Source organism: Triplophysa rosa, linkage group LG14 (genome assembly GCF_024868665.1).
Source record: "Triplophysa rosa linkage group LG14, Trosa_1v2, whole genome shotgun sequence".
In the NCBI taxonomy this organism is placed as follows: Eukaryota; Metazoa; Chordata; class Actinopteri; order Cypriniformes; family Nemacheilidae; genus Triplophysa; species Triplophysa rosa.
The window spans coordinates 15,478,064-15,505,564 of record NC_079903.1 but is presented as its reverse complement, the minus strand read 5'-3'; the positions used below and the strand labels follow the sequence as shown (position 1 = coordinate 15,505,564).

The window sequence follows — 27,501 nt, the reverse complement described above, 5'->3', positions numbered from 1 at the left end:
CAAGGCGGGAGTTTCATTTTCCAGTCTCATTTATGTTTACACTGATTTTAACCTACACTAATGAATCCTTTCTTTGCCAAGTAACCCGTTTGTCATCTTCTATTTTACGTACGTTATCAGGTAATTCAAATAATATGTGTAGTTTTAGCAATGATATTATTCATATATAGGAAAGCAGCTATATTCATATAACGTAAGTAGAAAGGAGCTTGGTGCGTGATCCATTGGTATGCTCACGAAAACATTTATTTCTATGTAGTCGATAAAATGTTAAAATAATAACTTATCAGTTAACGTTAAGTAAGTCGTGTCAGATCTAGAGATCAACCGTCTGTCATACTTGGTCTCTACACTGTAAAGCTGCCCACAGTATAACTTACATTGATAGTTAAGATAGTTGAGTCAAATAAATAGTCAGTTTACATAAGAGCGAAATTAACGTGTGAATCAGTCAAATCAAGTCACATAAACAGCTATGGTTTGTCTCATAGGATTTCCCGGGAACACAAAAACGGAACTATGGCTGCAGCCCCAGTGGAGTACACCATAGGTGGAGTAAAAATAAACTTCCCATGCAAAGCTTATCCCTCTCAGCTGGCCATGATGAACTCGGTAAGATCTGAGACGTTGAATTCAGCAGGAGGGTGTAATGTCACACTGGTAGCACCTTACAGTTTACGAGCACATATATAAATACAAATATATAATAAAAATATTTGCATTCACGTCTGTTATAGTAGCGTCTTCGCTAAAAACAACAGCACAATTTTCTTGTCCTCTCTAGATCATTCGTGGGCTTAACCATGGCCAGCACTGTCTGCTGGAGAGCCCTACTGGCAGTGGGAAAAGTCTTGCTCTTTTGTGTTCAGCCCTTGCATGGCAGCAAGCCCAGTTTGGTTTGTATAGAAATCTCTTAATATGCCTTATGAAGACCATTCTTCTGTATTACCTTAATAGATGTTTCTTTGTCTTAATATTAAGCTAAGGAGCAAGATGCAAGTATCGGCTCAAGTGAGTGTAAGAAACCAGAAGTGGCAACTCCATGTCAGTGTGTGTGCCATAGCCGAGATGCTCATCCATCTTCCAGCACTATGGAATCAAAACCTCCTGTGGGTAATCCTATTGGTGAAGGTACTTCTGTTGATGCTACAACCCCTGTTTCAAAAGGAGGTGAGCAACATTCACTGNGTTCGGCTTCGGCCAAGAATGTTAGATTCGGTGCATCCCTAACCTTAAATAGATGTTTCTTTGTCTTAATATTAAGCTAAGGAGCAAGATGCAAGTATCGGCTCAAGTGAGTGTAAGAAACCAGAAGTGGCAACTCCATGTCAGTGTGTGTGCCATAGCCGAGATGCTCATCCATCTTCCAGCACTATGGAATCAAAACCTCCTGTGGGTAATCCTATTGGTGAAGGTACTTCTGTTGATGCTACAACCCCTGTTTCAAAAGGAGGTGAGCAACATTCACTGAAATGAAATGAGACAGAGACAGCATTTGTTATAGAATCCACCCTCATATCTAACTATTTATTAAACAGTCATTCTGATTTTAGTCATGTTTAGAACATTTGACATAAAAAAATATAGCAGCAAAACTAATTCTAACAGCATCAGATTTATTTTTCTATCAAACTAAATTGTTTGGTTTTATGCTTGCAATTAATAAAAACTGCAAAACAAAGTGCTGTATTTATTGTCTTTGTATTAAAGTTAAGTACCTGTCATCTTTGTCTATCAAATTCAACCCTGGTTCTAATCTGATGTCTCATGTTAAGGCATTCTCATTGAGTATATTCTTTCTTCAGCAGTCAATGGTGACCAGCCAAAAAGGTCCACTTTGTCTTCCCGTCTCTCTGAGAAACTTCAAGCCTCCGTTACCACTGACAGAGAACAAGATGATGATTTTCAAACTGACAGGAAGCGCCTTCGCGCACCGACCACAGAGCAAAAAGTACTAATCCGAATAACCCTTAATCTCTTGACATTTTTCATGGGCTTACTGAGTCGTCACTGTTTTCTGTCCACAGAGTAGTAAACGGAGATGTCTTGAGCGAGGGGTGATTTTCATTGATGATGATGAAGAGGAGGATCTGGAGAGACCTGGGGCTGGAGCACAAAGGACCATGGAACTGAACAGCGATGCCAGAGCTGACAGATACCAGTCACATCCACAGTGTTGTGTGAGTGCACCTCAGACAATTTTCTACTTGTATCTTTGTTAAATATGATAATAAATTATGAATTGTGTCAGTGTTTGAAGGTTTTACATTTTTTATTATCCGTTATCTGTTAAGCACCAAATTTGAGCAACTTTAGAAATGGCAGTTGGAACGCAAAAGCATGTGACTTCTGGCCACTGGGTGGCAGCAGAGGTTCATTAGTGATAAATGATCAATTGGGAAGGTATTGAATTCATTGCAGAAATTTACAGTCCATCATGTTGAATATTTAATTATAATTTAAATAGATGATTTAGATCTGTTAAATTACTGCGATTTTTATAATAGCTCACCATAGTCTGTAGTTGCAAATGTAGTTGCTTTCATCATAAACAATGCTGCCTCCAAAATGCCCACTACAGAAATATCTGAATAAATGTTGTAGTGGGGTTATTATAGAGGTTTGGGGGATTCTGGATTTGAACCTACAGACTTTATAGGTCATGCAGTCTTTCAGACTGTACTATGTATAACTGCTTTTATCTGTAATTTAATTCTCTTAAACAAATATGGAGAGATTTAATTTTTTTAAACATCTTCATACAAGGCTTGTACCATAACATGGGGAAATCCTCAATTTTGATGACAAGAGAGGCTGTTATATAGGGCCTTATGCAGCCGAGCATCTCTGCACTCACCAAAAGGCCTCATAGATAATCTGATGCACTGTAACAAACACCTTAGGTATTCACATAACCCGTGGTGAAAAGAATCTGTGTTAACGTGATCGCCTGTCACACAGAAGGACATATTGCTTACAACTGGCTCAGTGGAAAAGAGAGTGACTTGTATTATGCGTTGCTCAGGATTGGCTGACGTTACTAAAAGGAGGCGGGCTCAAGCTTGATGGGCAGGCTGGGTGTGGGGGAGCAAGATATAGAGAAAGCAAAGCTTTAGGTTTCACTCTCTCACCTGACACCATTCTCAGCCCCTGCCAGCGCTGACTGACATCTTCAATGGGCCCTTTGAAGCGATCTCCAGTTTAATTAAGAGGTTTGCCTTGCTTGGCAGTGATCTGTGAAAGCCCGGGATAAATATTGAATGGGGTTCACCTGCTGGTTACGGCGCTCCAGGGATAAACAGGTGCTTTGTGAGATTGGGGATTTGTGGGGTGGGGGCGCTCTGGGGCAGCTATCAGGAGGGTTATAGGGAGTAAAGACCTCGCTGAAATGCTTCACTTGCTGTCTCTGTCTCTTGCTCCGCTATCTCTTTACATCTCTGTCCATTTGTACCGTGAGGGTGCACTGGCCCGGGCAGGCGGACAGTGTGAGATTTCAGTCTCTCAGGTGTCGGGCCCTCAGAGTAAGTCTGTTGAAATGCAGTGTCTGCTGTTCACGCTCACACTCAGACCTGCATCTTCTAGCAGGGGCCATTGTAGGGTGCAGACAATCTAGCATCACCATCTCAAACACAGGAGCTGCTCTCTCCACACCTCACCTGGCAAACAGAAACGCCACTGTCTGATGGAACAAACCCAGCTCTTATCATATATTTCAGCAGTAACTGATAAGTACTCGACGGGATCCACCTCAGCGTCTCGTATCCGTTACGTTTTGCACCTCGAGCACGCCATAAAGTGACCACTCGCATTTGATGTGTTTGTCGTACGTGTGCTGGCCCTGAACTGTAACTAGCTGTTAGGTCCCATATGAGCTGTGGAACGCTGCCATTAGACACCCACACTGCTACAAACCTCCGAAGACTTCCCCCCCAATATCTGTGCTCATTTAATAGCACCCGAACAATGGCTGCATTTTATTAGCGGAGCAATGAGCTGCTAGATGCATCTGCAGGTGTCTGCCCCTGACTGGAACAGCATGCCTGGGTTAACGCTCCCACACAATGCCCCGCACTGTTTTATTGCGCGCTGTCATTGAGGTCTGGAGAGGGCCGAGTCATAGCTCTCTGCTCCACTGACATCAGGGCCTCGCCGAGAAAGAATGCGCCACTCCGTCTGAATGTGTCTGTGGCGGCAGGTTCGGCCAATGGAGGCTGTTATCTGCATTCCAGGGGTGTCTTATTTGCCGTGTGGTAGCGAGAGGGGCCGAAACCGTGGCAGGCCGTGTGTAACAGATACCCTTGTGTCAGCTGTTTCCTGCACGACTGCTGACAAGGCCTCCCATTCACAATCAGCCCTTTCTCTTCCCCTACAATGAATAAGTAATTATTCAGTATAGGAGGCAGGATACTTGGACCGGCCTATTTAATGTGGCAGCAACAGGTAAGGCGATCAATAGCGAACCAGAGCCCCAGCGCGTAACTCGTCCTACGAATCTGTAACCTTAGCTGCTGCCAGCTCTATTTAGCACGTCGGATCTGGTCTTTGTCCTGCCGGCGGATGGGCTCACATTCGCTTCCATTCTATCACGTACTGTAATATTTAATGGCGAACAAGGGTTGAGAGGCAGCTTGGGTAACCAGAGCTGGACCTCTTCAGTGGAGTGCAGGCTAAAGGACAGCTTGATCCCTGATGTGAAGGTGTAACACACGCCTTGACTTAGAATTTGTTTATGAGGGTTAATCTTACTTGTCACTCTTGTTTCGAAAGACTTTGGCATCTGTAGGAGTCTCTTTTTGGCCAATGTGTAACATATTTGTATTGGCATGCCTATCAACAAGCTCATCTGGAATCTCCCACAAAAATACTCCGCAGTATTGACTCCTGTTAATTTTAAAAGCTTGAAATGCCTCTTCCATTGCGTTTATCTTATAATTTGGCAGACGCTTTTTGTTCAAAGAGACTTACAGTGCATTCAAGGTGCACATTTTTTCAAATCATAAATGTGGACCACAAAACCAGTCATAAATTACACGGATATATTTGTAGCAATAGACAACAGTAAATTCAAATTGTATGGGTCAAAATGATAGATTTTTCTTTTACGCCAAAAATCATTAGGATTTTAGGTAAAGATCATGTTCCATGAAGACATTTTTAAAATGTATTTATTAAAAAACTATTTTTGTGAGTGGATGCAGCAAAGTCGCATACAAAAAAAGCCAGATACACACCTACAAACTTCACTCACTGCTGCCCGCTTTTTGGGAAGTACCCACTCGAGTTTGGTATCAATGTAAAGATTAGAATTTCTGCTTTCAGGTTCATCTACTCTCTCGAAGTCATTAAATCAGTGAGCCAATAAAGAGTGTTAAACAAACCTCTTTCTTCTTAGCAGCGGCCTTCTACAGCGCCTCTGATGGACAACTTGAAAGGCGATTTTCCTAATATTTAGATTTTCAAACAGTTGTATCTCGGCCAAATATTGTCCTATCCTAGGCTTATTTATTCAGCTTTCAGATGATCTATAAATCTCAATAAAAAAAGACCCATATGACTGGTTTTGTGGTCCAGGGTCACACATTTGGTAACCTGCAGTTTTATCAAACAGAGTGTGAGAGAGCTTTAATAACGGTTTTTCCCTCAAAATCTGTCTGGGTCTGTCTATCATCAATGAAGAAACCTGAATTATAATTATATCGATGTAGATCGATCCTTCTAATCTCCAAGGTGCAGAAATATCTAGTCCCTGCTGAATGTTCAGATTCAGAAAAGGCTTGGAGATTAAGGCTTTTCAAACGTAAGCTTTTCGTGTTTTATGAATGCTGTATTTCAGTATTCAGACAATACCGCTGTCTCCACAGAATGAAGCAGTGACTCTCTATTTGACACCACCTGTGTAACACATGAGTTGTATGTCAGTCTCGTGAATGGCAGGAGAAAGTGGGACACTTAAAATGTTCATACCGTCCTCAAGATCAGTTTCACCACTGGAGCTGGCTGCAGGCAAGCATGGCCCTTTGTGTGAAAGCTGCAATTAAGAGATCCAATCAGGGGCCGGTAACATGAACAATGGCATGGTCTAAAATTACAGTCTTGCTTGGGGCCATTCTGTCTTGACTTATAGCATTTCCCTGCTATGTGAACGATTATCTATATGACCGCTTATACAAAAGCTCATTCACGGGCTTGGCAAACAAGCGCTGTTGCGATGCTTATAGTAGGTTGTTTCTCTTTGTAACGTTTGCGGTTGACTTGTTTTTCTCTTTTTGTGTCCAACAGTCTCCCGTGTCTTGTTCTTTCTGTCCTTGTGGCAACCTCAAAGCAGGACAGAAAACGGTTGAAAAGGCCAAGGACAACGAGAAAGACAAAGAGGGAGGCGGAAGGAAAAAGATTCCAAAGATCTTCTTCGGCACACGCACTCATAAGCAGATCACACAGATCGCGCGGGAGCTAAAGCGAACGCTATACTCCAGCGTGCCCATGACCATCCTCTCCAGTCGTGACCACACCTGCGTGCACCCCGAAGTGGTACCTCATGCCAATCGCAAGGAGCGCTGCAAGGAGCTACTGGAGGCCAAGAGTGTGAGTCGCTCCCCTTGCGAGGTTGCATCACGTGACATGTTAACCACCTTTGAGCAGTGGGTCTTTATTCATCTGTCATCATTAGAGCCGCCAGTGGGTAAAATAGTTCACTGGTTCACTGTCAGTTCAGGGCCTCTTATGAGATATGAACCCTGAACTCTGTTAGAATTAGCAGGTATTGTGAGAGGATCCTAAAGATTCCTAATGACCTTTAGTGAGAAGGCAGTAGTTTGTCTGAAAACCGCAACTTATGTTGCTTTTATGGTCTCATTTTGTTTCTTGACATGAACAAGGGGTTTGTAATTGTGTAGTAAGAGATCACCCCTATCTCACTTTTATCTTCTTTTGTCTAGTTCTTCCATTATTTTCGCTAGAGGTTGTCCCATAATTGATTTAGCAGATGCCAATAACTCAGTTTGGGAATAGCTGGTTCGTCAACAACTGCCAATTGATGATGAATGAAAATATTGGATGAAAAGAACAGCCAGTTAAGCCCAAAGTATAGTCTGGGTGTCCGCGCACCGCCTGCATGACGTAATCTTCGTACAAACAACGCGTTCAACAGCGCATGTGCGAAAAGATTTTTAATCGGCAGACTCCACTCGGTGATGTACTGCGCATGTGTCGAACTCGTCTCTCCGCGCTTATCTGCAATTGAGTATGCTCAAGAAGCTGTGCGGACGTGTTTGTGCGCAAGACGGATGCGGAAAGTCAGGTATACCCGGCCCTTTATTAGGTAGTTAGTACTCATTTTAATTTAATCTTACTTAAAGTGAAAGTTCACCCAAATATGAAAATTCTGTCATCGTTTACTCGCCCTCAGATTGTTCCAAACCTGTATGCATTTCTTTGATCTGCTAAACACAAAGGAAGATACTTGGAAGAATGTTAGTAACCGAGCAGATCTCAACCCCCATTAACTCCCATAGTATTTATTTTCCCTACTATGACGGTAAATGGGGGGACGAGATCTTCATACTGACATTCTTCCTAATATTTTCACCTGTGTTTGGCACAACAAAGATTTTTTACAAGTTTTGAACAAACTGAGGGTGAGTAAATGATGACAGAATTTTCATTTTTGGGGGAACTATTACTTTAACTTAAAAGAATAGTTCACCCAAAAATAAAAATTATGTCATCATTTAACTCTCACCCTCATTCATTCAAAACCATTATATGATTGAGATATTTTGAGAAATGTCTCAATAGTTTTGTGTCCGTATAATAGTCTGTTTAAAAGTCAGTGGGGTCCAATGAATGCTGTTTGGTTACCAACATTCTTCAAAATATCTTCTTTTGTACAGGTTGACATGAGCTAATAAAAAAAACTATTACTGAATGTCTTTTGCAGAGAGTTTTAAGTGCATTCAAAGGAGACGCATAACCGTAATAGTTTTTACTCTGGCATATTTAAGGAATGATTTGCTAGAATGTGAAACATTTTTTTATATTTATTTATTTACGTAGCAGCCTCTGACCATTTAAATTATGACTTGTGCCCTATTCCAATTTTTGAGTGTTGATATAATCTGATAATCTAGTGAACGTGTTTTCCGTTGAATGTCATGAATTGAATCTTCTGAACAGAGATTGACCCGTTTTTTTCTGTGAAAACAAATACGTTGTTTCCTGATCTTCGCAGTGGCCTGCAGGCCAAACAGCAAGTGTGGCACTTATTCTGTGAATGCTCTTCTCCTTTCACAACACTGTCGGACGAAAAGAAGACGAGCCGCATTTGGATTAACGACCTTGTAACACAAACCCTCACTTCAGGGATTCACAAACTTAATCTCTGTCACCAAAACTGTGGACAGCAGTTACAGGCGATAATATCCCCAATCAGTCATATAGGTCTTTTTGTTGTGCACTTTTGTCAAAGGCTTCAAACGCACTTTGTTCCAATGGGAGATTCCATATTGTCCGTGTTGCTCAGTCCCTGACCATCGGGCGGCTCGCGTAATGAAACCTATTGCACTGTCACCGCAGGTGTCCGCTCACCTCTCCGCTGTGTCGCATCCCTGCACATGAAAGAGGGAAAGACCGTGCCGACAACCCCGCTAGGAGAGATGAGAGAATGAGCTGTCGGTTTTTTCATCCTCCCTGGGGCTCAATCTCTTGTGTCCTCTTATGAGCCCCGTTTCCCGTCTTTACTCTGCTGTCCTGGCCCTGTTGAATGCCTGAAGACCGTAGGCCTTTCACTCGCTTGTCGTTGGGTCGCACACCCTTCAGTGCTGCCATCATCACCTTCATAAGAGTCAGAGGACAGGGGGATAAAAACGCCACAGATGGGCTGACGTTTATCCCGTGCTCTCATTAAAGGCTAATCCATCTTTGAGTATGTATAGTGGAAGCTGCCATCAGCTTTTCAGCAGCGAGATACAGGCTCCCGGTGAACTATGCCACAATGCACAGATGTTTCCTTGTCTGCAGGGAAATGTCTGTTTACATTGTAGAATAAAATGGACAGTTTTCATGAGGAAGTGATGTCATTAGATATTTTTTTGTCTGATGGGCCAGTTTGATTTAAGGAATTTGCTTTTTGGTCTTTTTGTCTACAGACAAACCTTTGCTTTCTTTTTCTGTTAAGTTTTTCTCTGTCGTTCTGTTCTTAACTGTGTATTTGCATGTTATTTTAGGGCTTGTCATGCCAGTACTACCATAATGTGCATAAAATGCGAGATCAGCACTCGTTGCAGTGGGTTCATGGGCTGCACCAGGCCTGGGACATTGAGGATCTGGTGAGTCTAGGCGGTAAACTACGCTCCTGTGCATACTTCGCGGCTCGGGAACTCATGCAGGATGCCTGGATTGTGTTCTGTCCCTACAACTATCTTCTGGACCCCCTCATCCGTGAGAGTGTGAGTATCAGTCCACATTATCTGAGCTTCAAAAGTTCTTGAGATGATGTTTTTGTTGAACAAAATGAGCTGCATGTTTTAAAACGTTTGAAATATTTGATGTATTAGGATTATATGTGATAACGGTAATATTGTTTCTCTGCCAGATGGAAATTAATCTGAAGGAACAGATTGTAGTGCTGGATGAGGCTCATAACATTGAGGACTGTGCCCGTGAGAGTGCCAGTTTTACCCTGAATCACACCCAACTGCTTCTGGCACGAGATGAGATCGATGGAATGGTGACGCACAATATTCGGCGAGATCAGCACAAGCCTCTGCTGGCCTTCTGCTGCAGCCTTGCCAAGTATAGTCACATTGTATTCTCACACTGTAGTTCAACATCATGGGATGAGTCATGAGTGCCTGAGAGAGATTTTTGATGCTTGATGTTTTGTGATTTAGAGCATCTGTAATCATTGTTGATGTTGTAATCTCATTTGCAATATCAGCAAATAAAGCCAAACTGGCCAAATCTGCTAATATAACAGAAATTCATGTTCACTTCATGTATTTCTCTGTGTATGTAGTTGGGTGCAGGAAAGCTCCAGTGGCTTGGTGGAGCGCGAGTATGAGTCTTCTTGTAAGGTCTGGACAGGGACAGAGACTCTTGGTATCTTCCATGGCTTAGGCATCACTGCAGACACCTTCTCATTGCTGCGGGTATTGTTCCTCTACCTGCCGTCAACTTCTGCATGCTGACAATTTTCTACTTTTTTCTAATGAGTGTATGTTTTGCATAGAAAAACCTAGCAGCAGTGCTGGAGAAGGAGGAGCGAATTGGGCTAGTGAAAGGAAGAGAGGAGTTTGTGCAGGTTCCCACCATCAGCTCCAACACTCAGTCAATGCTCAAAAGCCTTTTTATGGTTCTGGAGTTCCTTTTCAGACATAATTGCAGGTCATTATCACAAGCAAGAGTTTTCATGCCTAACTCACAGAATTGTGTGTCCAGCTCCACATTTTGTTAAGGTGATAGTTCACCCAAAAATGAAAATTCTGTTATCATTTACTCACCCTCTTGTCATTTCAAACCTGTATGACTCTACAGAACACAAAAGAAGATATTTTGAAGAAACTTGGTAACCGAACAGCACTGGGCCCCATTCACTTCTATTGTATGGACACAAAACCAATGCAAGTGAATGGGGGCCAGTTAACATTCTTCAAAATATCTTATTTTGTGTTCTGCGGAAGGAAGGAAGTCATACAGGTTTGAAATGAAAAGAGGGTGAGTAAATGATGACAGAATTTTTATTTTGGGGTGAACTATCACTTTAAATGTCACAGGAAAGAAAACTGTACTCATGAAGCCATTTAATGGATTTGTTTAATGTTGTGATCTGTTTGCCAAATTATTTTTTATTATTCAATATTCTTAAAATAATATGTATAACATAATAATATTTATTTAAATTATGTAATAAAATCAGTGTTAACAATGAAGTTAAAGTAATTATTAATATAATATAATATTATTACCACTAATATATTAGTATAAAATAATGAGTATATTGTTATATAATTCTTTTATTATATTATATAATTATACATAACATTATAAATTAAAGATAAAATACTATTTTAATTACTGGTACATTTCCATTAACCTTTTTGTTACAGTTTTTATGCATTTAATCAAATGTATTTAAATGTGGTTGTTTCAAGTTTCTTGATAACTTGATTATTAATCTCTCTTTAAAAGCTGTTATCAAATTTTTGACACACTCTAGTGAGCCTTCATAGCCCCTTCAAAGTCCAGTTGTTTCATCATTTATATGTTGCTTCTGCTTGATGTGTGTGCTCATTGGTGTGTGCAGATTTGCAGGTGATTACCGTGTAGCCCTCCAGCAGAGTTATATGTGGACCACCCAGCCAGACCTGCCTGACTCTCAGGGATTTTTCACACGGCCCCAACGTCGCCGGCAAAGTACCCGCAAAAAAACCCTGGTGCACACCCTGAGCTTTTGGTGCCTCAACCCTGCCGTGGTGAGAACTGTTACTGCTTCAGTACAGTGTGTATTATGATATCATTATTGTACACTGAAACAAATAACTTGTAGAATTTACTCGATTTGCACGAATATTTAAGTAAAATGTGTTGCTATAATTCAAGTACAATTTACTAACCAGAATAAAGTAAATTCTACTTATTAAATACATTTAGTGTTTGTTAAAATATTAAGTCAATTTTACTTAAAGTAAACAAAAAAAAGATTACGTTCAACAAAAATATGTGTCCAACTCAAACTTCATGGCTCACTTACTTTCATATTGAATTATACTATTTTTTACAACTTAGATGGTCAAGTGAGGAGAGACTGGTGGTTTCTGTACTGGCATTAGTTACTGCTCAATAAGTGAAATAACACGTTCATGACTAATATTGTGCCTCCTTCAGCCTAGGCACCAGCACCGCTCTTCTGAACAACGATAACCACATAAAAAACCCAAACTTAAAAATAATACCAAAACTCTCCTAAATCTCAAAGATAAATAAACACAAAACACAAACAAGTCTTTCTTTTTACTGAAAAACACTTAAAATGACAGTTAATCTGGAAAATGAATCTCCTAATGCAGTCAGATGCAAAGCATGCTGGAAACTACAGATCAACTGCCAAGGTAGTTACAATCTACATGTTTTTATATAGTCTGAACACAAAATAGATAAGTAAACTTAATTTTAACTTAGGTTTAACATAATAAAATTGAGTTGGATTTACTTAATAATTTGTTCAATTAAAATGACTCAAACAAAATAATTAAAATCTTAACAACCAAAATTAGTAGATTTTATTCCCAAGATGTATACGTTGTTTTAACTCAAATTTTTGTTTAAAACAGGAACGTATACATACAGGAAGTATATTTTAATAATTTCTTTTCATAAAATCTACTAAGGCACATAATAATTTTTTTCAGTGTATCTATGTATTGTAAACTTTTATGGTTGTGTCACGACAGGCGTTCTCGGATCTGAGCGAATCATTGCGAAGTATTGTGCTGACCTCAGGCACCCTCTCTCCCATGGGCTCCTTTTCCTCTGAACTGGGCATCAAGTTCTCCATCCAGCTGGAGGCCAGTCATGTCATCAGCAAGTCACAGGTCAGCATCATGCTTAAGACATCCTGCAAAGTTTAGAATTAGAATACCTCAGGATGAAAGTTCCTTGGGAATTGATCTTGTGACCTTGGCGTTGATACTATCAAACTCTTCCAATTAGCCAATAGGAACAGTTTTATGTGAAGCGTTTGCATATGGACTCAATTGAAAGTTATAGTCAGTTTTAAGTAGAGTGTGTGTTTGTGCATGTTGCAGGTCTGGGTCGGTACAGTTGGTGCAGGGCCTCAGGGTCGTAAGATATGTGCCACATTCCAGCATGCAGAGACTTTTGCTTTTCAGGATGAAGTGGGGGCCCTGCTGTTGCAAGTGTGCCACACAGTGAAACGTGGGGTGCTTTGCTTCCTGCCGTCCTACAAGGTATTTTTCACCTTGGCTGATAATGAAATTGACCCTATCCAGGTACCAGAATATTCAATATACCAAATAACAGCTTAGCACATACTGCATGCTTTGTTGCTTTGAATGCATGTGAGGAGCTGTAGCTCTGTAACGCTGCCACTGGGAGGCCTTAGAGACCACAGTTTTGAACCTCTGCTGATGTTCTCTTCAGCGCCACCATAAAAACGATGAATTAAAGTGGTTGCTGCCTGACATTCCGGTAGAGGAGCCACAAAGCCATACTACACAAAGTACATACTTCAATAAGAATTCAATAACAGCGGTCAGGCCAATGACCATATGCGCTAATACATAGTTGTAATGTATTATGGATGGTGAACAAACCCTTGAGTGCTGGCTCACGGTTTTCCTGTATCCCTTTTCACATAACTAGCTCAATTATTGAAAGCCATTGAAAAATACTTTGTTCCCCATTGTTTGTTACGTTTAGGTCATAAATAATTCGCTCCCATTCAAGCTGCCCGTCATGATGTACCCTCATGGGAGATGATTAACTCTCTCAAATGTCTTTGTGTGCTTGTATATATCTTAGTGTTGATGGGATTGCTTTACATTTCCAAAATATAGTTTAGGTCGCCCTTCATCACTATTCAGACGTTTAAAAAATGTTAATACCAAATAATGAAGGAAAAGCAGGTAATAAGAGTTTGGATTTAGTTTGGATTTTTTAGTCACAGTAATAGTTTAATTTGTGTTATTTCATACTTTTGATAAGTTTGATATTCTAAAAATATTTATAAAGAATAAGTAAGTAACCCTAAAAGTTTAATCGCAAGTGTATGTCTAGAGGAATGATACAGTATATTATACTTGCTGTAGGATTTTCCATTTACTCATCCCCACGAAGCATATATACAGTTATATACAAAAAAGTGCCCTATTGTATATCATATCAAAGTATAAATGTTCCATGTGGATTAATATTTAATTTGGAAATTGAGCAGTTTAAGGGCTCATTGGAGACTGTGGAGGTTCTGGAGCCTGAGAGTCCCGTCTACAAAGGAGCAGACCAGAGCATCTCCAGTCTCCAGACACCTCTCAACACTCCTGTTGATCGCTATCTCTCCACTCTTCTAGAGGCCATAACCTGCATGTGTATGTGTGTCCCGTTGTCTGTTCTAGCTGTGTGTCCCCATGACACCAATTGTGCTACATTATACCACCCTCGAGCCCCCAATACTATCATACATAACGCTCACAGATAGACGCACCGACCCATTACGGTTCTCAAGGTTTTAGAGTGTCGCAGACCCTCTCTGTTGGACCGCAGTTAACCACAGAGACCCGTGTTGTCTGGCACGACCTCATGACAAGAAAGGCTAAAACAGATGGGGACGGCCTGCTTATTAAATGTGGGTTAGCAAAGGTGAAAAGATCTTGTGGAAACGCAGGATGCTTTTAAAGCAGATTAAGATAAGGGCCATTAGAGCTGACGTCGCCAAGCTGTCTGTGTGAAGATGCATCTAAGCTGGCGCCTGGTGCTTGAGCTTCGGCTGGGAGTGGAAAGGAGGGGTGGTAGATGTATCTGTGCGACTTGCATCCTCTCAAATTCAAAGTGCACTGCAGGGGGTACGTGCAGAGGTTATGAGCCCCCAAGGCCTCTCGGCATACTGTCTACAGTCTTCTAAACATGGCCGAGAATGCATTCTCATCAGTCATGATAGAGATAGTATAGCACATGTGATCTGAGCTATTTCAATTACGCTGATGCTGTAAGATGTCAGTAATTATTATTTTGTGAATTTAATTTAATTAAAAGGAAACTTTTTTCCTGACAAATATGCATCCTGTTATTGTAAATGGGTGTTTTCAGATTTAAAGGGGTCATATGGCGGAAGTACGTGTTTTTCTGTGTTTTTGGTGTGTTATAAGTTGCCCATGCATGTATTAGACACGTAAAATTGCACAAATGAAAGTGTGGGAACAAAAGATGCATTCTATCTAAAAGCGAATGCTCAACCAGACTTGCCTGAAACGCCTCATGTAACCACACCCCGGCGAATCTACGTAACTTCATAACATGATTTGACTAAGACCGCCCAAATCTACAAATAGTTAAGGTGGGCGTAATTGTAAATCTCATTGTATAGCCTGTCAGTACAATTGCTTTGGAACCTGATGTTCCGAATATGGTAAGAGGTGTTACATTTCCGTGAAATGCTTGCAGTATTTGACCAATCACTACGCACCGGTGAACTGGCCAATCATAGCACACCTCACTTTTCAGAGCGATGAACTTTGTAAAAAGTCAGCGCGTTTCAGAGAGGCGGGGCAAAGAGGAAATACAAACATGCACAGTATGTGGAAAATACAACGTTTTTTAAACTTTAAATTGTGTATACACATTGCGTTACATCTAAAACATACAATAATCTTCGTTTTAGCCGTGCAATATGACTCCTTTAAAAAATAGAAGATGTTTTGAAGATTGTTGGTAACCAAGCAACATTGCCCCCATTAACTTCCATTGTATGGACACAAAACCATGGAGACATTCCTCAAAATATCTCCCATTAGTGTTTCACAGTAGAAAGTCATATAGGTTTTGAATGAAATGAGAATGGATAAATAAATCAATTTTTTTATTTTGGGATGAACTATTCCTTTAATTGCCATGGCAGTTTCTTAAAATAATTTGAATGTACCTAAAGTTGGCCTTATTTTCTTTTTTCAAATGAAGAAATTTTATTTGTAAGAAATCTGTTTCTTGGTTTCGTAACAGTCTCACATTCATGTTCTAGCATCTAAGATGACAACAACTTACTCCATTTCCAACGTGTGGCTTTTTGCCAGGCCTCTTGACCACTCTGTGAAATAAGGCAGAGTCAGTCTTTGCATTATTGCCATTACCCTCTTGAGCTGTAAATGAAGCGTAAACTGTGATGCAGAGCCCCATTAGCAGCTAATGGTGCTGAATCTCACCGCTCGCGTCTGTCTACTGGACCAAGTCCCGCACAATTGGCTAATGTTTACATAGTCATAGGAGCATGTGAGATAGATCCACTTGTCCTACTCAAACCTTGAGCACTGCTCACTTGGTTTCAGATGCGTATCAGAGTAAATGTTTTCCCGTTGCTGATGTCCCGCTTCAAGTGCTCAACTCCGTTCCTATAAGCTGTCCATTAGTGAGGCAACCCCTTATTTCCAGCTATAGCTCTGGACTAGATAAAAACAGATCCATATTTCAACAGATCGTGTGCTTTATCTCCGGTGTTCTGCTCTCACCGTCGGCCTCCCGCTAATGGCCTGGTCTGCGTCAACGCTGAGGAGTGTGGGTGCTCGCAGGCAGGTGGCAGGGGCGCCGCTCTGCCTCGTCCTTGGCGTGATCGTCACTGTGATATTTGACAGCTGAATTATTTACAGCCGCTACACGTCTTCTCCTGCCGCCACCAGGGGCCTATGTTTCATTTATGCCACCCTGTAACCAACTTTATCTATTATTTAGAGGCCTTTTGCAAAAGAAAAAACAGCAACGTGTCGCCACATGGCGTCAAGGTTGAAGAAAAATAGATAGGTGGATGAATGAAGGTGGCGGAAGAAGTGAGAGCTAGAGAGAGAACACACAGTTCTGTGCCTTGTCACCTCGGCACCAAGTCCCTTCGGAGAGTTACATCCATTCGACTCAGTCTAGCATGGTGGCACGAGCCAAGCGATGCATACATTTAGTCAAGTAACAAGGATGTATTATTTACCTTTTGTTGTGCCTGTGCATGTTCACTAGACATTCCTCATTCCACTTTGTTTTATCAACAGCTGCTTTAGACTCTTAAAACCATTCTTGTGTTACGACATCTCTGAGGCAGTCACATTTCATTGAGATGTCTTTTTAGGAATCATGACTGTGGACTCATTCTGGTAGCTAAAGTGTGTTTTCTGTGACCCTAATATGTAAGGCTCATAATCGCTGTAAGCACAGTCGAAGTAACATATGTGGTGTACACCGGTTTAAAATCGCAACAAGAATGCATGTAAACACCTTAATCCGTTTATGCTGCTCTGACCAATGTGCGCATGTGCTTCTGCCACGCACCTTAAGCACAAGTTCATGGTTAACATGACAGTCTGAAGTTTCACCGTCAACACAACAGCTGTCAGCAGTCTCTGCTCCTTATTTTTATACGGCGATTACAGCGTACACCACACTGTTGCGGAGGCATATTCCATTATATTTCATTATTCATCACAGCGCCGAATAACCATAAAATACATCCACATAACAGTGGTTTGCATTTGACGCAAATATATTCAAATGATAGCCAGTAACACACACCTAATTCCTTTATATTATAGCAAATAATCAGACTAATAAAACATGTTACTGCGATTAAGTACTTGGCATTATTGGTGCGTACCAATGCAATTATTTCCAATAATCAGAGTATATATAATCAAGTACTTAATTATATATATATATATTTTTTTTTTTTTATAAGAGAATTGAGAATTAGATTGTAGGATTGTAAAATTTTGCAATGCTTTAAAGTTCTGATTTAAAATTTAAAATCATTTTTTATATTTATTACAGTGATAAGAATCACCATTGTGAATTGGTAAATTCCAAACAAAAGTCAAAATGTCCAGAATTTGTTTAATTGTCATTAAAATAATCTCAATATGAATAAAAAATAGACCTTAGTGTGCGGTATAGTATCATAAAGTAAAATATTTCAGTGCTTTAAAATATTGATTTGCATGTCTACTACATTTCTGTATCATAAAATGAGAGATTTTGGTCCTCCTGAATAAGGCATGAAACAGGGTCACTACTGTCGCTTTGTATTGTAGTCGATGATATATAACTTCTCATGCAGTACTGTCTTTCTTAATTGTAATGCTGAATTGCCATACACAGACACTCTCACGCTTCACTATATTATTACTAGATTTTATTCAATTGCATATTATTATATACATGTCATACGCAACGGTATGACAATTTAAGGTTAAATTCCTCTTATCTTGTATCGTAGTCTGTTTAGCACTAGTTCTCTCATGTCGTCTTTGAGCGTGCTGTCTGTTTGATGGCACTGTCAGTGACCTCAGAAGGGAATGGGGTAGGGTCACTTCTGCCATGTTTGTGCACCTGAGCCTCAGCCAAGTGTGCAGATTGACATTTTCATTCTGCTGTGTCCTGGTCTAGGCCCTGTGGAAACAGTCCTGCACTTGTCAGATAATGCCCATGAATTAGGCATGAAGGCCATGTGCCCCTCCCGTCGCCGCCACCCCCACAATCTCCCATTCCTAGCCCAAGTATCTTAATACACGTGCATACATGTACAGTGCTTAATTTTGACCTGCAACACTGGATGTTGTCCATGTAATCCATTATTGTTGACACTTTTAAAAGGATAGTAAGTTATTTGTATCAGTTGAATGCTGTTTTAGTTTGTGCCATAAAAATGGTAGGATTGTTGGAGGCTCTATGGAATTGAAAAGATAGTGACTGCTTCTGTCTTCTGGCTTGGAAACTGTCTCTTGTCTGTCAAGTTGAGGGATGTGGAAAATGTGTCTTTAATGAAATGGCAGCATGGAAGCAGACATGGACCGATGTTTACTCACAGTGTCTGTGAGATAAAAGCATTAGGACCATTACCCCTTGAGCCGAGGGACTCCTGGAGTGGAACTGTATTGTATTTCGCCCCGCTTTTATAAGGGTTTACAAATTACAGCTCTGGGAATATAAACAACAAGCTTATACAAGGAGTCTTTGTGCGTGCATGTGCCCATGTTTTAAGGGCAAGCATTTTATTATCAGGTTGCGCTCGGCTTATTATTGGGTTACACTTAAGACTCAGCAGAAATTAATAACATTGACCCTAAAGGTAAACTCAAGATGCTTAATATAGTGATCCAACCCATTAGTTCTATCTACCTAGTACCATTTTATTGTTTGTTTGTTTTCTTTCGTTCACCTTTCTTATTAGCTATTCCAATGTGGATTTTAATAGCTGTATTTATTCCAGTCAGAACACGTGAATAATTCACGTTTTTTTTTTAAAGTGAGTCCTTATAGAGGGTTTTAAAGTGACAACATAAGAAAACGTTACTATGCATATGTGTGTTTGTGGGCTGCTCTTAACTTCCAGTACACATTCACAAACAATAGTGCCTGTAGATTATTTCTGATAACAAGCAAAAGAAACTGAGAAGAACCATTACTTGGCTAAACTTGTCTCTCCGATATTTTGAATTTAGACTGCGAAACCAAGCTCAACTGCTAGATGTCAATGTACCATATAGTTTCTTTAAATGCGACCAAACTACAGAACCCATTCAACAAATTGTTTATTTAATAAAATGAAAATACAACAAAATTCAACAAATCGTTAACTTAATAAAATGATAATATAAATTAATATTAACATAAATTAAGGAAAAATATAAATTGTTATTATTAGACACTAGCCAAACACAGATTGTGGCCATTCCAGTCTGGTGTATGTTAAATTTCAACAAAATAAAACCTCAGGAGTGACATAAAGTCATCCAACAGCAATGTGAAAGACTGACAGCATGACAAGACACATGAAAACTGACAAAAATCGAGGAATAGAAACAATATTTTTGTTTTAATTTGGGAGAAATATTGTTAGTAGTTCACAAAATAAAACAAAAATGATCTTTTTACCTAAACACATACGTATAAATTGTAAATTCAGAAAAACTTAAAATGGTCTTTGAAAGGGTCTCTTAATTTTTTCAAAGGCTGTAACTGACATTTTAAGGGCTTGAGTTGATGTCACGTCAACACAAGCGTCATGTTTTATTGATGGTGCTCGCCCTTGCTTGTTTTTCCCTTTAAGCATGAACCAGATCAAATCGGTCCTTGCTTCATTTCACAATAACAAGCATGTCACCTCACCGTGTAAAGCTTGTTTTTGTGGTGCAGAAGTCTCAGCCACCTCAGATGCGATTTAATATTTAGTAGTTCTAGCCCCCATGTCAACATTCTTACGTCAGCATTGTCTTTTTTGGTAAAGTGTTGGCGTGCATAAGCTTTCTGTCCTCTAAAGAACAAACATGTGTTTTGATTCTAATACAAAGCCCTTAAGCATTACTTCACTCTCATCCGAACAAAACCACAAATTCCTGCCGTGTCGCAAGAAGTTTTTGCCCATCGCAAGAAGAACTTTTGCTTGACCCTTCTAACACATTTCCAAACCAATGAAGATTCTCTTCGATTGTGAAGACACGCTTATTCAAGAGGAAAATGTGCACAGCAGATAGGAGAGTTGCTCTCTGCAAGGGAAAGGGCTTTTAGATCAGTGTTCCTCTCGTGGGACTTGCTGACTTTTTGCACTAACAACACAACTGTAACATTTTATTATAACTCACGGTTTCTCTGCTCTCAGTTCGAAGAGCTTGAGAGAACATGCAAGAGCTACATCCTGTGTCTTGCTATGAATTCTCAGGCTTTTCACATTAAAAGTTTTACGGCTTATATTACATCATTCTTTAAAATACAAGATTGTCCAACCAGCAGTTTACAATGCTAAGAGGAGGCCTGCAACTATTAATGAATATACTGCAAGCAAGGGCAACCCAGAGTCAGACATTCCTCCTTTGCTGAGGATATAGATAATGAGAGCCATATTGAAAGTGTAGTGATTGACCCGGAAATAACCATTTTGTCAACATTTCTTCACCCTTATGTCATTCAAAAACCTGTGTATGATTCTTCTGTGAAACACAAAAGAAAATACTGTGAGAAATTTCTCAGTGATTTTGTGTCTCTCCATACAATGGAAGTCAATGGGGGCCAATGTTGTTTGGTTACCAACTTCTCAAAATATCTTCTCTTGTGTTCTGCAGAAGAAAGTCAGTAATTTAGGTAGGAATGGCATGAGGGTGAGGAAATGATGAAAGAATTTTCATTTTGGGTGAACTGCCCTTATGAAAGCATCTCTCTACCTCCTTCTTGCTTACTTATAAATGCATGAATCAATTGCTCACATTCCATTGGTTCTGTTTGTATTTGTTTAATAAGATGCTGGATAAACTGAGGGACCGCTGGATGAACACAGGCCTGTGGGAGAAGCTTGAGGAGCGGAAGACTGTGATCACAGAGCCACGTGGTGGTGGCAAGGGTGACTTTGATGAACTTCTGCAGACCTACTATGAGGCCATCGGTGGAACAGCAGCCGATGGTGGAACTCGAGGTTGGTGTTGACTAAATGAATTTTTATTTCACAGGTGTTGTTGCCATGTTTGATGATTGTGTTTGGTTTCTTTTTAGATGGAGCTCTGTTGGTCGCTGTCTGCAGAGGGAAGGTGAGCGAGGGCTTAGACTTCACCGATGACAATGCCAGAGCGGTGGTCACTATTGGCATCCCTTTCCCGAATATCAAAAATTTGCAGGTAACTATGAGGACTACCTCTAGTCGCATTTTTATAAATGTATGTTATTAAGCTGGGCCTTGCACACTACCTATGAAGCAACAAAACTACTCCTTAAAGTTACTTTGAAACCAGAAAAGAACAGCAGATCCCCTTTCTGTGATCCGTAAATGAATTCCACAGCGATTGTGCTGTGTCTAGCCTGTCCTTAGCAGATAGGCCTGACCTTTAAGCTTCCCCCTCCATCTACCTTGCTGTCAGAGTACGTTGAAGCTTTCCTAACTGGGTCTGTCACCGTGGGGATACGTGCAGATGATTGATGCTTCCTAGCCCTTCACCTTAGCCGAAGCTGTTGGCGTGGTTGTACCCTTACCTCTGGGGAAAGCGTTTTGATTTTTTTTCACTTCTGCTCCAGTGGAGGTTGATTGAGTTTGCCATTTTGGTTGAGATTTGGAGCGTTCTGAGGTAGGTATTAATCATGTGGCTATTTTTATTCCGAGCAAGCCATGAGTTGATGTGCCAGAGGGGGTAGGATGCGAGGGGGGAGGTTCTGGTGCACCTGGCCAACCGTAATGCTTCTCCTTGTCTCAAATGCCACATGAAGTGGTTGACAGCACTCAAAACGTGTTTGTTTGCTGCCCTCGATTTCTCCTCCATACGTCCCCTCCCCACCCACACAGGTGATGCTTTTTTGTTGTCTCCTAATCTAGTTTAAAAGATGAAGGATTGCAACGTTTTACTGTGCAACTTTTTTTAAAAGGTCTTACTGAAATTCCAGTACGTGTGAACATGATCTGTTTTTATAATTGTGAGATGAATCTCTCCACAGAGATATCTTAAGTTTTGGTGTTTTTGATAGGCTTGAAATCTGTCTGTAATTTATACTGGAAAGCAATGGTTCAAATGGCAATGTATGTTATTTCTTTTTAACCTTCCCGATTTGGCGTTTTGGCAAAAGGTGTTGAGGCTCTGCAGTCTATGTACTTGCTTATCTCCTCTGGTTGCGAATGTGTTGGTCAGAAAAGAAAGGTGGCTGGGTTGAGTATGGGGGGTGGGGCTGACCCCCTGGAGCGTTATGATTTCTAGGATATGACCCCATTCATGTAAAGGGAGAAGATACTGACGCTAATTACTGGTAATGTGAAATGGATTCTATGCTCATAGCCAGTCTGACATAAACACATTAAGTTTGCATCTGCACTCACAACTGAGGTTGCTAAGCTGTTTTAAAGTTCTTATAAGAGATCACACATGGCCACACATTCTTAGGCCTTGCTTTAGTTCATTTACCTTCATGCATTTGGAAAACACTTTTATCTAAAGTAGTATAGTGCATTCAAGCTATACATCGAACCCATGACCCTACACTACTAAAGCAACACGCATGAAGTGACTTTCTTTTCCCCAATTGGACTAGAGGTCTTGTTTGGATTCCCATACAGCCTTCCCAGATAGACAAGAGCGGCCATTAAACAGGCTCTAAAATGAGAGTATCACATTTATTAGTCTGTTATTGGGAGAAAGATCAAAGGTAAACTTGAAACAGTCTTAAGTATAGAACGAATTGTAAGCTGATGGTGCACACATAAAAATAGCCTCTGGTGAACATTAAAACAAGAGGAACATGTTTTGTCTCGCTAAGAAAAACAATCTCAGATTTAAAAGGCAGTAAAATGGTTATTCAGACTGATACCGCGTCTCGATGCCTAATGAACAGCTTGTGCAAGACAGTGGAAACTGCGTTAAATTCTGAAGGTTTGTGTGGAATGTTGTATCTTTGTTTCTCTTTGATTTTCTTTTTAATTGAGCATCTGTGGATTGCAAGCTGATGGTTTTAACTCTTACTCCCTAACAGGGACAGACAGTAGACTCTTATCTTTGTGACGGGTGCAACAATGTCAGCGTTCCGCTCTGCTGCAATGCATGCCTGTCGGTCAAATGTCTGTTTTTAAGGATGAACAGGTACAGTATAGGGGTTGAAGCCGACGTGAGAGTGGGATATCTCCTGACATTTTACGTAATCCCTTCCATCTTGCGGTTTCTTGCACTTTGAGGAGATTTGGCTAGCAGCAAGAATTGGCTTTTTCACATATGCAAGCTGTCACGCCGAATCGAGCATTGACACAGTGCTTGCGGTGAAGGGCCTTGATAGTGAAATAGACTCTGATTGGATTTAGATGACAGTCGGCCTCAGGGCAGCGGCGTTTACTTGACGACAGGATCTCTATCCGGATGCTTTTAACCCTTCTACTGGGTTAGAGATTGAGATCGTGCATGAGCTAGCACACGGATGCTTCGGTCGGAAGCGTTTGCTTCTCGGTTCAGTTGCACGTGTTTATAAACGTGTACGTTTCACTTGCCCGTGCTTTTGTAAATATGTGACAATATTGGGAGCGTGGATGATGGATTAAATTTTGTGTGGTGTGACGTGACCGAGCTGATGTGTACCGGCTGTACCTGCCACGATCGTGCCCTCGCGCAGGTTTGGCTCTGAGCGGGCGCGTCAGAACACACGGTACCTGTCACAGATAGTTAAAGGTTTTTGCCGTCCTGTTCCATTCAATGGGATTTAAACTTTTCACTTGTCAATTCAAAAAGGTTAGCGTTAAAATCGTGAATGCAGCGGGTGAAAATTGATGGATGCTTCCCTGGCATTTTTATGGCGAAGCAGATGCCTGTTGTCTGGTGGCCCTTTTCTTCTGCCACTTCGAAATAAATCAGTGGGTGTGGGCAGGCAAGTATGAAAGCATTTTAGGCCCAGGGTGTCATCTTCGGGGAGCTTTGACCTCTGCAGATCACCCATCACCAGCCCAAACTTGGATCAGTAATAAGAAGTATGTAAATAAATATAAACTGGGCCAAAATGATCATTTGTTTCTTTCTGTTTCACCCATTTGCAGGTTGAACTTAAAATGAAATACAATGACCAGCATGCCAAATCACGAGGGCTTCTGCCCGGTGGTCGCTGGTATGAGATTCAAGCATATCGGGCGCTAAACCAAGCATTAGGAAGGTATACGTTTTCTATAGAATACCACATGAATTTCATGAAATCAAATTATTACATTTAAACAGTGGTTCTCAAACTGGGGGCCGTGGCAGTAATTTGCTTTTTTTTATGCAATCAAACATCAGAAAAATAAGACCACCAACCAAAGGACTGATGTTCCAGCATTGTATAACTAAATATGTTTTTGGTATAATTAAAATTCTAAGTTTAAGATTACAAGTCTTTATTTTGGGGGCCGCAAAGCAATGCACTTTACACAAAGTGGGCCTTACAACAAATAGTTTGAGAACCCCTGCTCTAAATGACCTTGAGTTTGCTCTGAAATGACAACTTATCAAGAAATCTTGTTGTCATAGGTGTATACGGCATAGAAACGACTGGGGGGCGCTGATTCTGGTTGACGACCGGTTCAGGGCAAACCCAAACAGATACATCACAGGTAAAATCTTTTCAAATAATTGTATCACCCCCTGTAGTTCCTCATCTGTATCACTAGGTGGAGATAGTGACTTGCCGTAGGGGTTAGATAGTGTTTGTTAGACTGTGGGCTGCGGCCAGATTATGTGTACATAAGGGCTTTTCTTTTTTACATGTAACAGCGATGGGTTGAAAACATTCTTTACTTGGAAAAACTATACGCGTGGACTGTACTGTGGTAGAGTGTTATGAAAATAGTGGCTATGTTGGAGTGGTTAAATGTTTGTCAAACGCTGATGTCCTCTTCTCTCAGGCCTGTCAAAGTGGGTGCGTCAACTAGTGAGGCACCATGACACCTTCACAGGCGCCATGCAGTCCCTGGAGTCCTTCTCGCAATGCCAGCAGGAGGCAGTAGAGACCTTTGAAAAGACGCATTCTCAGGCTGCCCCCCCATTGCCCAGCCCCTCACTGGTCAGCTTCACTGCTACCTCACCCCCTCCTGAGATAATCGGCCTCCACAAACTATCTGACCCAAAGCCGGCACAGCCAAAACCACACACTGAGGTTCAGAATGCCAACTATGAGAGTACGTCTATTGAAGAAGGTATATGATTTGGGGAAATCAAATCTACAATGATTGATGGTTAAGGGTTATGAAAATTTGTTACAATAAAATTCAGTCTTTTATTTATTTTTTCCAACACATTTTCTTTGATATTATGATTTTTGGAGTGTTGAAGCACTTCCATTGTGTAAGACAGACACTGCATTTTGTGATTAAAGGAACAGTTCACCCAAAAATGAAAATTCTGTTTTCATTTACTCACCCTCAAGTTGTTCCAAATCTGTATAAATGTATTTGTTCGGAATGCTGGTTATACTGTAAATTGTGTTTTTAAGTAATTATGGACACTATGACATCTTTGCTAAACACCTAAGGTTCATGCCGTTGATATCTCAAACATAAGTCACCCCATCTGGTTAGGGCATGAATGCATCTGTACTGTACAGTGGTTGTGTGTCATGTACATGTATGTGTGTATTTGCTCTTCACTCCTCATTGCCCCTGTCAGACTCTATGGCCCGACTGACTGAACAGCATTGGGATGAGCAGATGTCTGACTGTTGCTTTTAATGAAATCACTTTGACCTTTGTTTGTGATAGATTGAGCATGAGTATTTGCGCACACTTGAGAGCAAATCAGGAACTCCACTCCTCATTGAACACGCACAGCCTTAATGCAGACCCACAACTGAAGCCTACGTTGTGATGTAGTGCCAGCGCTCCATGATTTAATTGTGCTTGAAAACATTTTGTGTTGAGTTTTGTTGAACAATGCGGAGTTGTATTGTCTTAGCCAAAGAATCTGGTTTCAGATGTACACATTTAAGCTGGTACACACCCATGTTTTTTTTGTATTTTGTCACTCAGATGTCTTTGTGTTTGTCTGTTTGAACAGGTGATCAAAAGAATATACAGCACTCATCCAAACCAATCACTTCACCAGATAGAGAACGTGAGGTTCAAAGAACAGCACAGACTACGGGCCATCTCTTCACCTCCACTCCGGTCAGCAGCCCATTTAGGACCCCTATCTTTCAGTCTGAGCGATCAAAGAACATGGTTTCTCAGGATGCAAATTCATTGGACAAAAAACAGGAAGTTGTTCCAGTACTTCCTGTTGAACCAACGCACCAAACAAGTCATGCTCCTGACTTAAGTGAGAATGATCCTCCACCTGAGCGCAGACAACTCTCTGTGGCTACCTCCAAGCAGGACACCAGTGGAACTGATCTTGAAGACACAGAGGAAGACGAACAGAGCATCTTCTACAGTCCTGAGCTGTTTGAAGGAAACAAGGAGGAGGAGGAGGAAAAGCCTGTTACAGAGGTGGAGAAAACTCCTCTGAATACACAAGTCAACGATCGTCTCGCTAATAGCAAAGCTGAAGTATTTTCTGAGGAATTCTTTGGCTCAGAGCAGGTCAGGAGGACATTGTCCAAAGACCTTGTAAGCAGCGCAGTCCCAGACAATGCATTATTTCAGGGTAATTCAGAGCAGACAGACAGCTCTAGTGCAGAGTTTGAGAATGGGCCTTCCTTTCAAAAGGGCTCCAGCAGTAGCCGGTCACGTAGGCTCTCCAGATCTAGACAGAAGAGGCCCAGCATGCCAGGAACATCAGGTAAACTCACTAGCTACTTCAAATATGTGCCCCCAGCCAACCAACCTTGCATAATCACAATTGATGACTAATAATGAAAGAAGTTAATGTATATCTCCATACCACTCTCTATAAAGAATTGCTAATCTGTCTCTAATGTGCAAGGAAATATATATGTATCTTTTAAAAAATGATTCAAATAAGCACATTTTCCATTTCACAAGTGATATCTCGACCGTGTTGATTTTAATAAGATATACTGTGGCGGCGTTGGAAGGAGGTGGTGGTAGAGGGGTTACATGGATGATTTCACTTGGTTAAGAGGTTCATTTTTACTCAGAAATTACAGCCCATTAAAGTTTTATTTGTGTGAACTCTGAATGTAAACAGGGGGCAGCTGTGTATTGCTGGGGCCGGGGCAGCCGTTTAAAGGGCCGGCAGGTCTGTAAACAGGCACAGGAAGCTTTCTCTATTCATCTGGCTTTTACTGAGAGATCAGTGGAAACAAAAGCATTCAGCTGACTATGTTATATAGCCACACCATTAAAACAAATATTGTAAATTTGCAATA

General features: G+C 40.8%; 1 protein-coding gene across 4 annotated transcripts; it reads left to right on the top strand.

Moving 5' to 3' along the window:
- On the top strand, positions 1–27,501 carry brip1 (BRCA1 interacting helicase 1). 4 transcript variants are annotated; one of them, XM_057351323.1, is made up of 20 exons: positions 1–120; positions 492–612; positions 785–896; positions 982–1,170; positions 1,809–1,951; positions 2,028–2,180; positions 6,280–6,582; positions 9,222–9,443; positions 9,590–9,789; positions 10,013–10,145; positions 10,226–10,380; positions 11,300–11,468; positions 12,447–12,587; positions 12,801–12,962; positions 20,992–21,163; positions 21,241–21,362; positions 24,242–24,354; positions 24,708–24,790; positions 25,082–25,372; positions 26,229–27,501. In XM_057351323.1, exons 2-20 carry the CDS (start codon positions 520–522, stop codon positions 27,020–27,022), a joined length of 3,750 nt encoding a protein of 1,249 aa, XP_057207306.1. In that variant the 5' UTR covers positions 1–120; positions 492–519; the 3' UTR covers positions 27,023–27,501. The 4 variants fall into 4 exon arrangements, with proteins under 4 accessions (XP_057207306.1, XP_057207305.1, XP_057207304.1 ...); XM_057351321.1 differs by lacking the exons at positions 1–120; positions 492–612; positions 785–896; positions 982–1,170 and adding an exon at positions 1,286–1,453 and having other exon boundaries at positions 1,806–1,951; positions 26,229–26,951; positions 27,321–27,501; XM_057351320.1 differs by lacking the exons at positions 1–120; positions 492–612; positions 785–896; positions 982–1,170 and adding an exon at positions 1,286–1,453 and having other exon boundaries at positions 1,806–1,951.

Bases quoted from the DNA above. Each gene is read 5' to 3' on its own strand.
- brip1 (XM_057351323.1), top strand. From the start codon at position 520: ATGGCTGCAGCCCCAGTGGAGTACACCATAGGTGGAGTAAAAATAAAC. The intron at 1,952-2,027 runs GTACTAATCCGA...TTCTGTCCACAG, and splicing joins CACCGACCACAGAGCAAAAA to AGTAGTAAACGGAGATGTCT. The intron at 21,363-24,241 runs GTAACTATGAGG...ACCCATTTGCAG, and splicing joins CGAATATCAAAAATTTGCAG to GTTGAACTTAAAATGAAATA.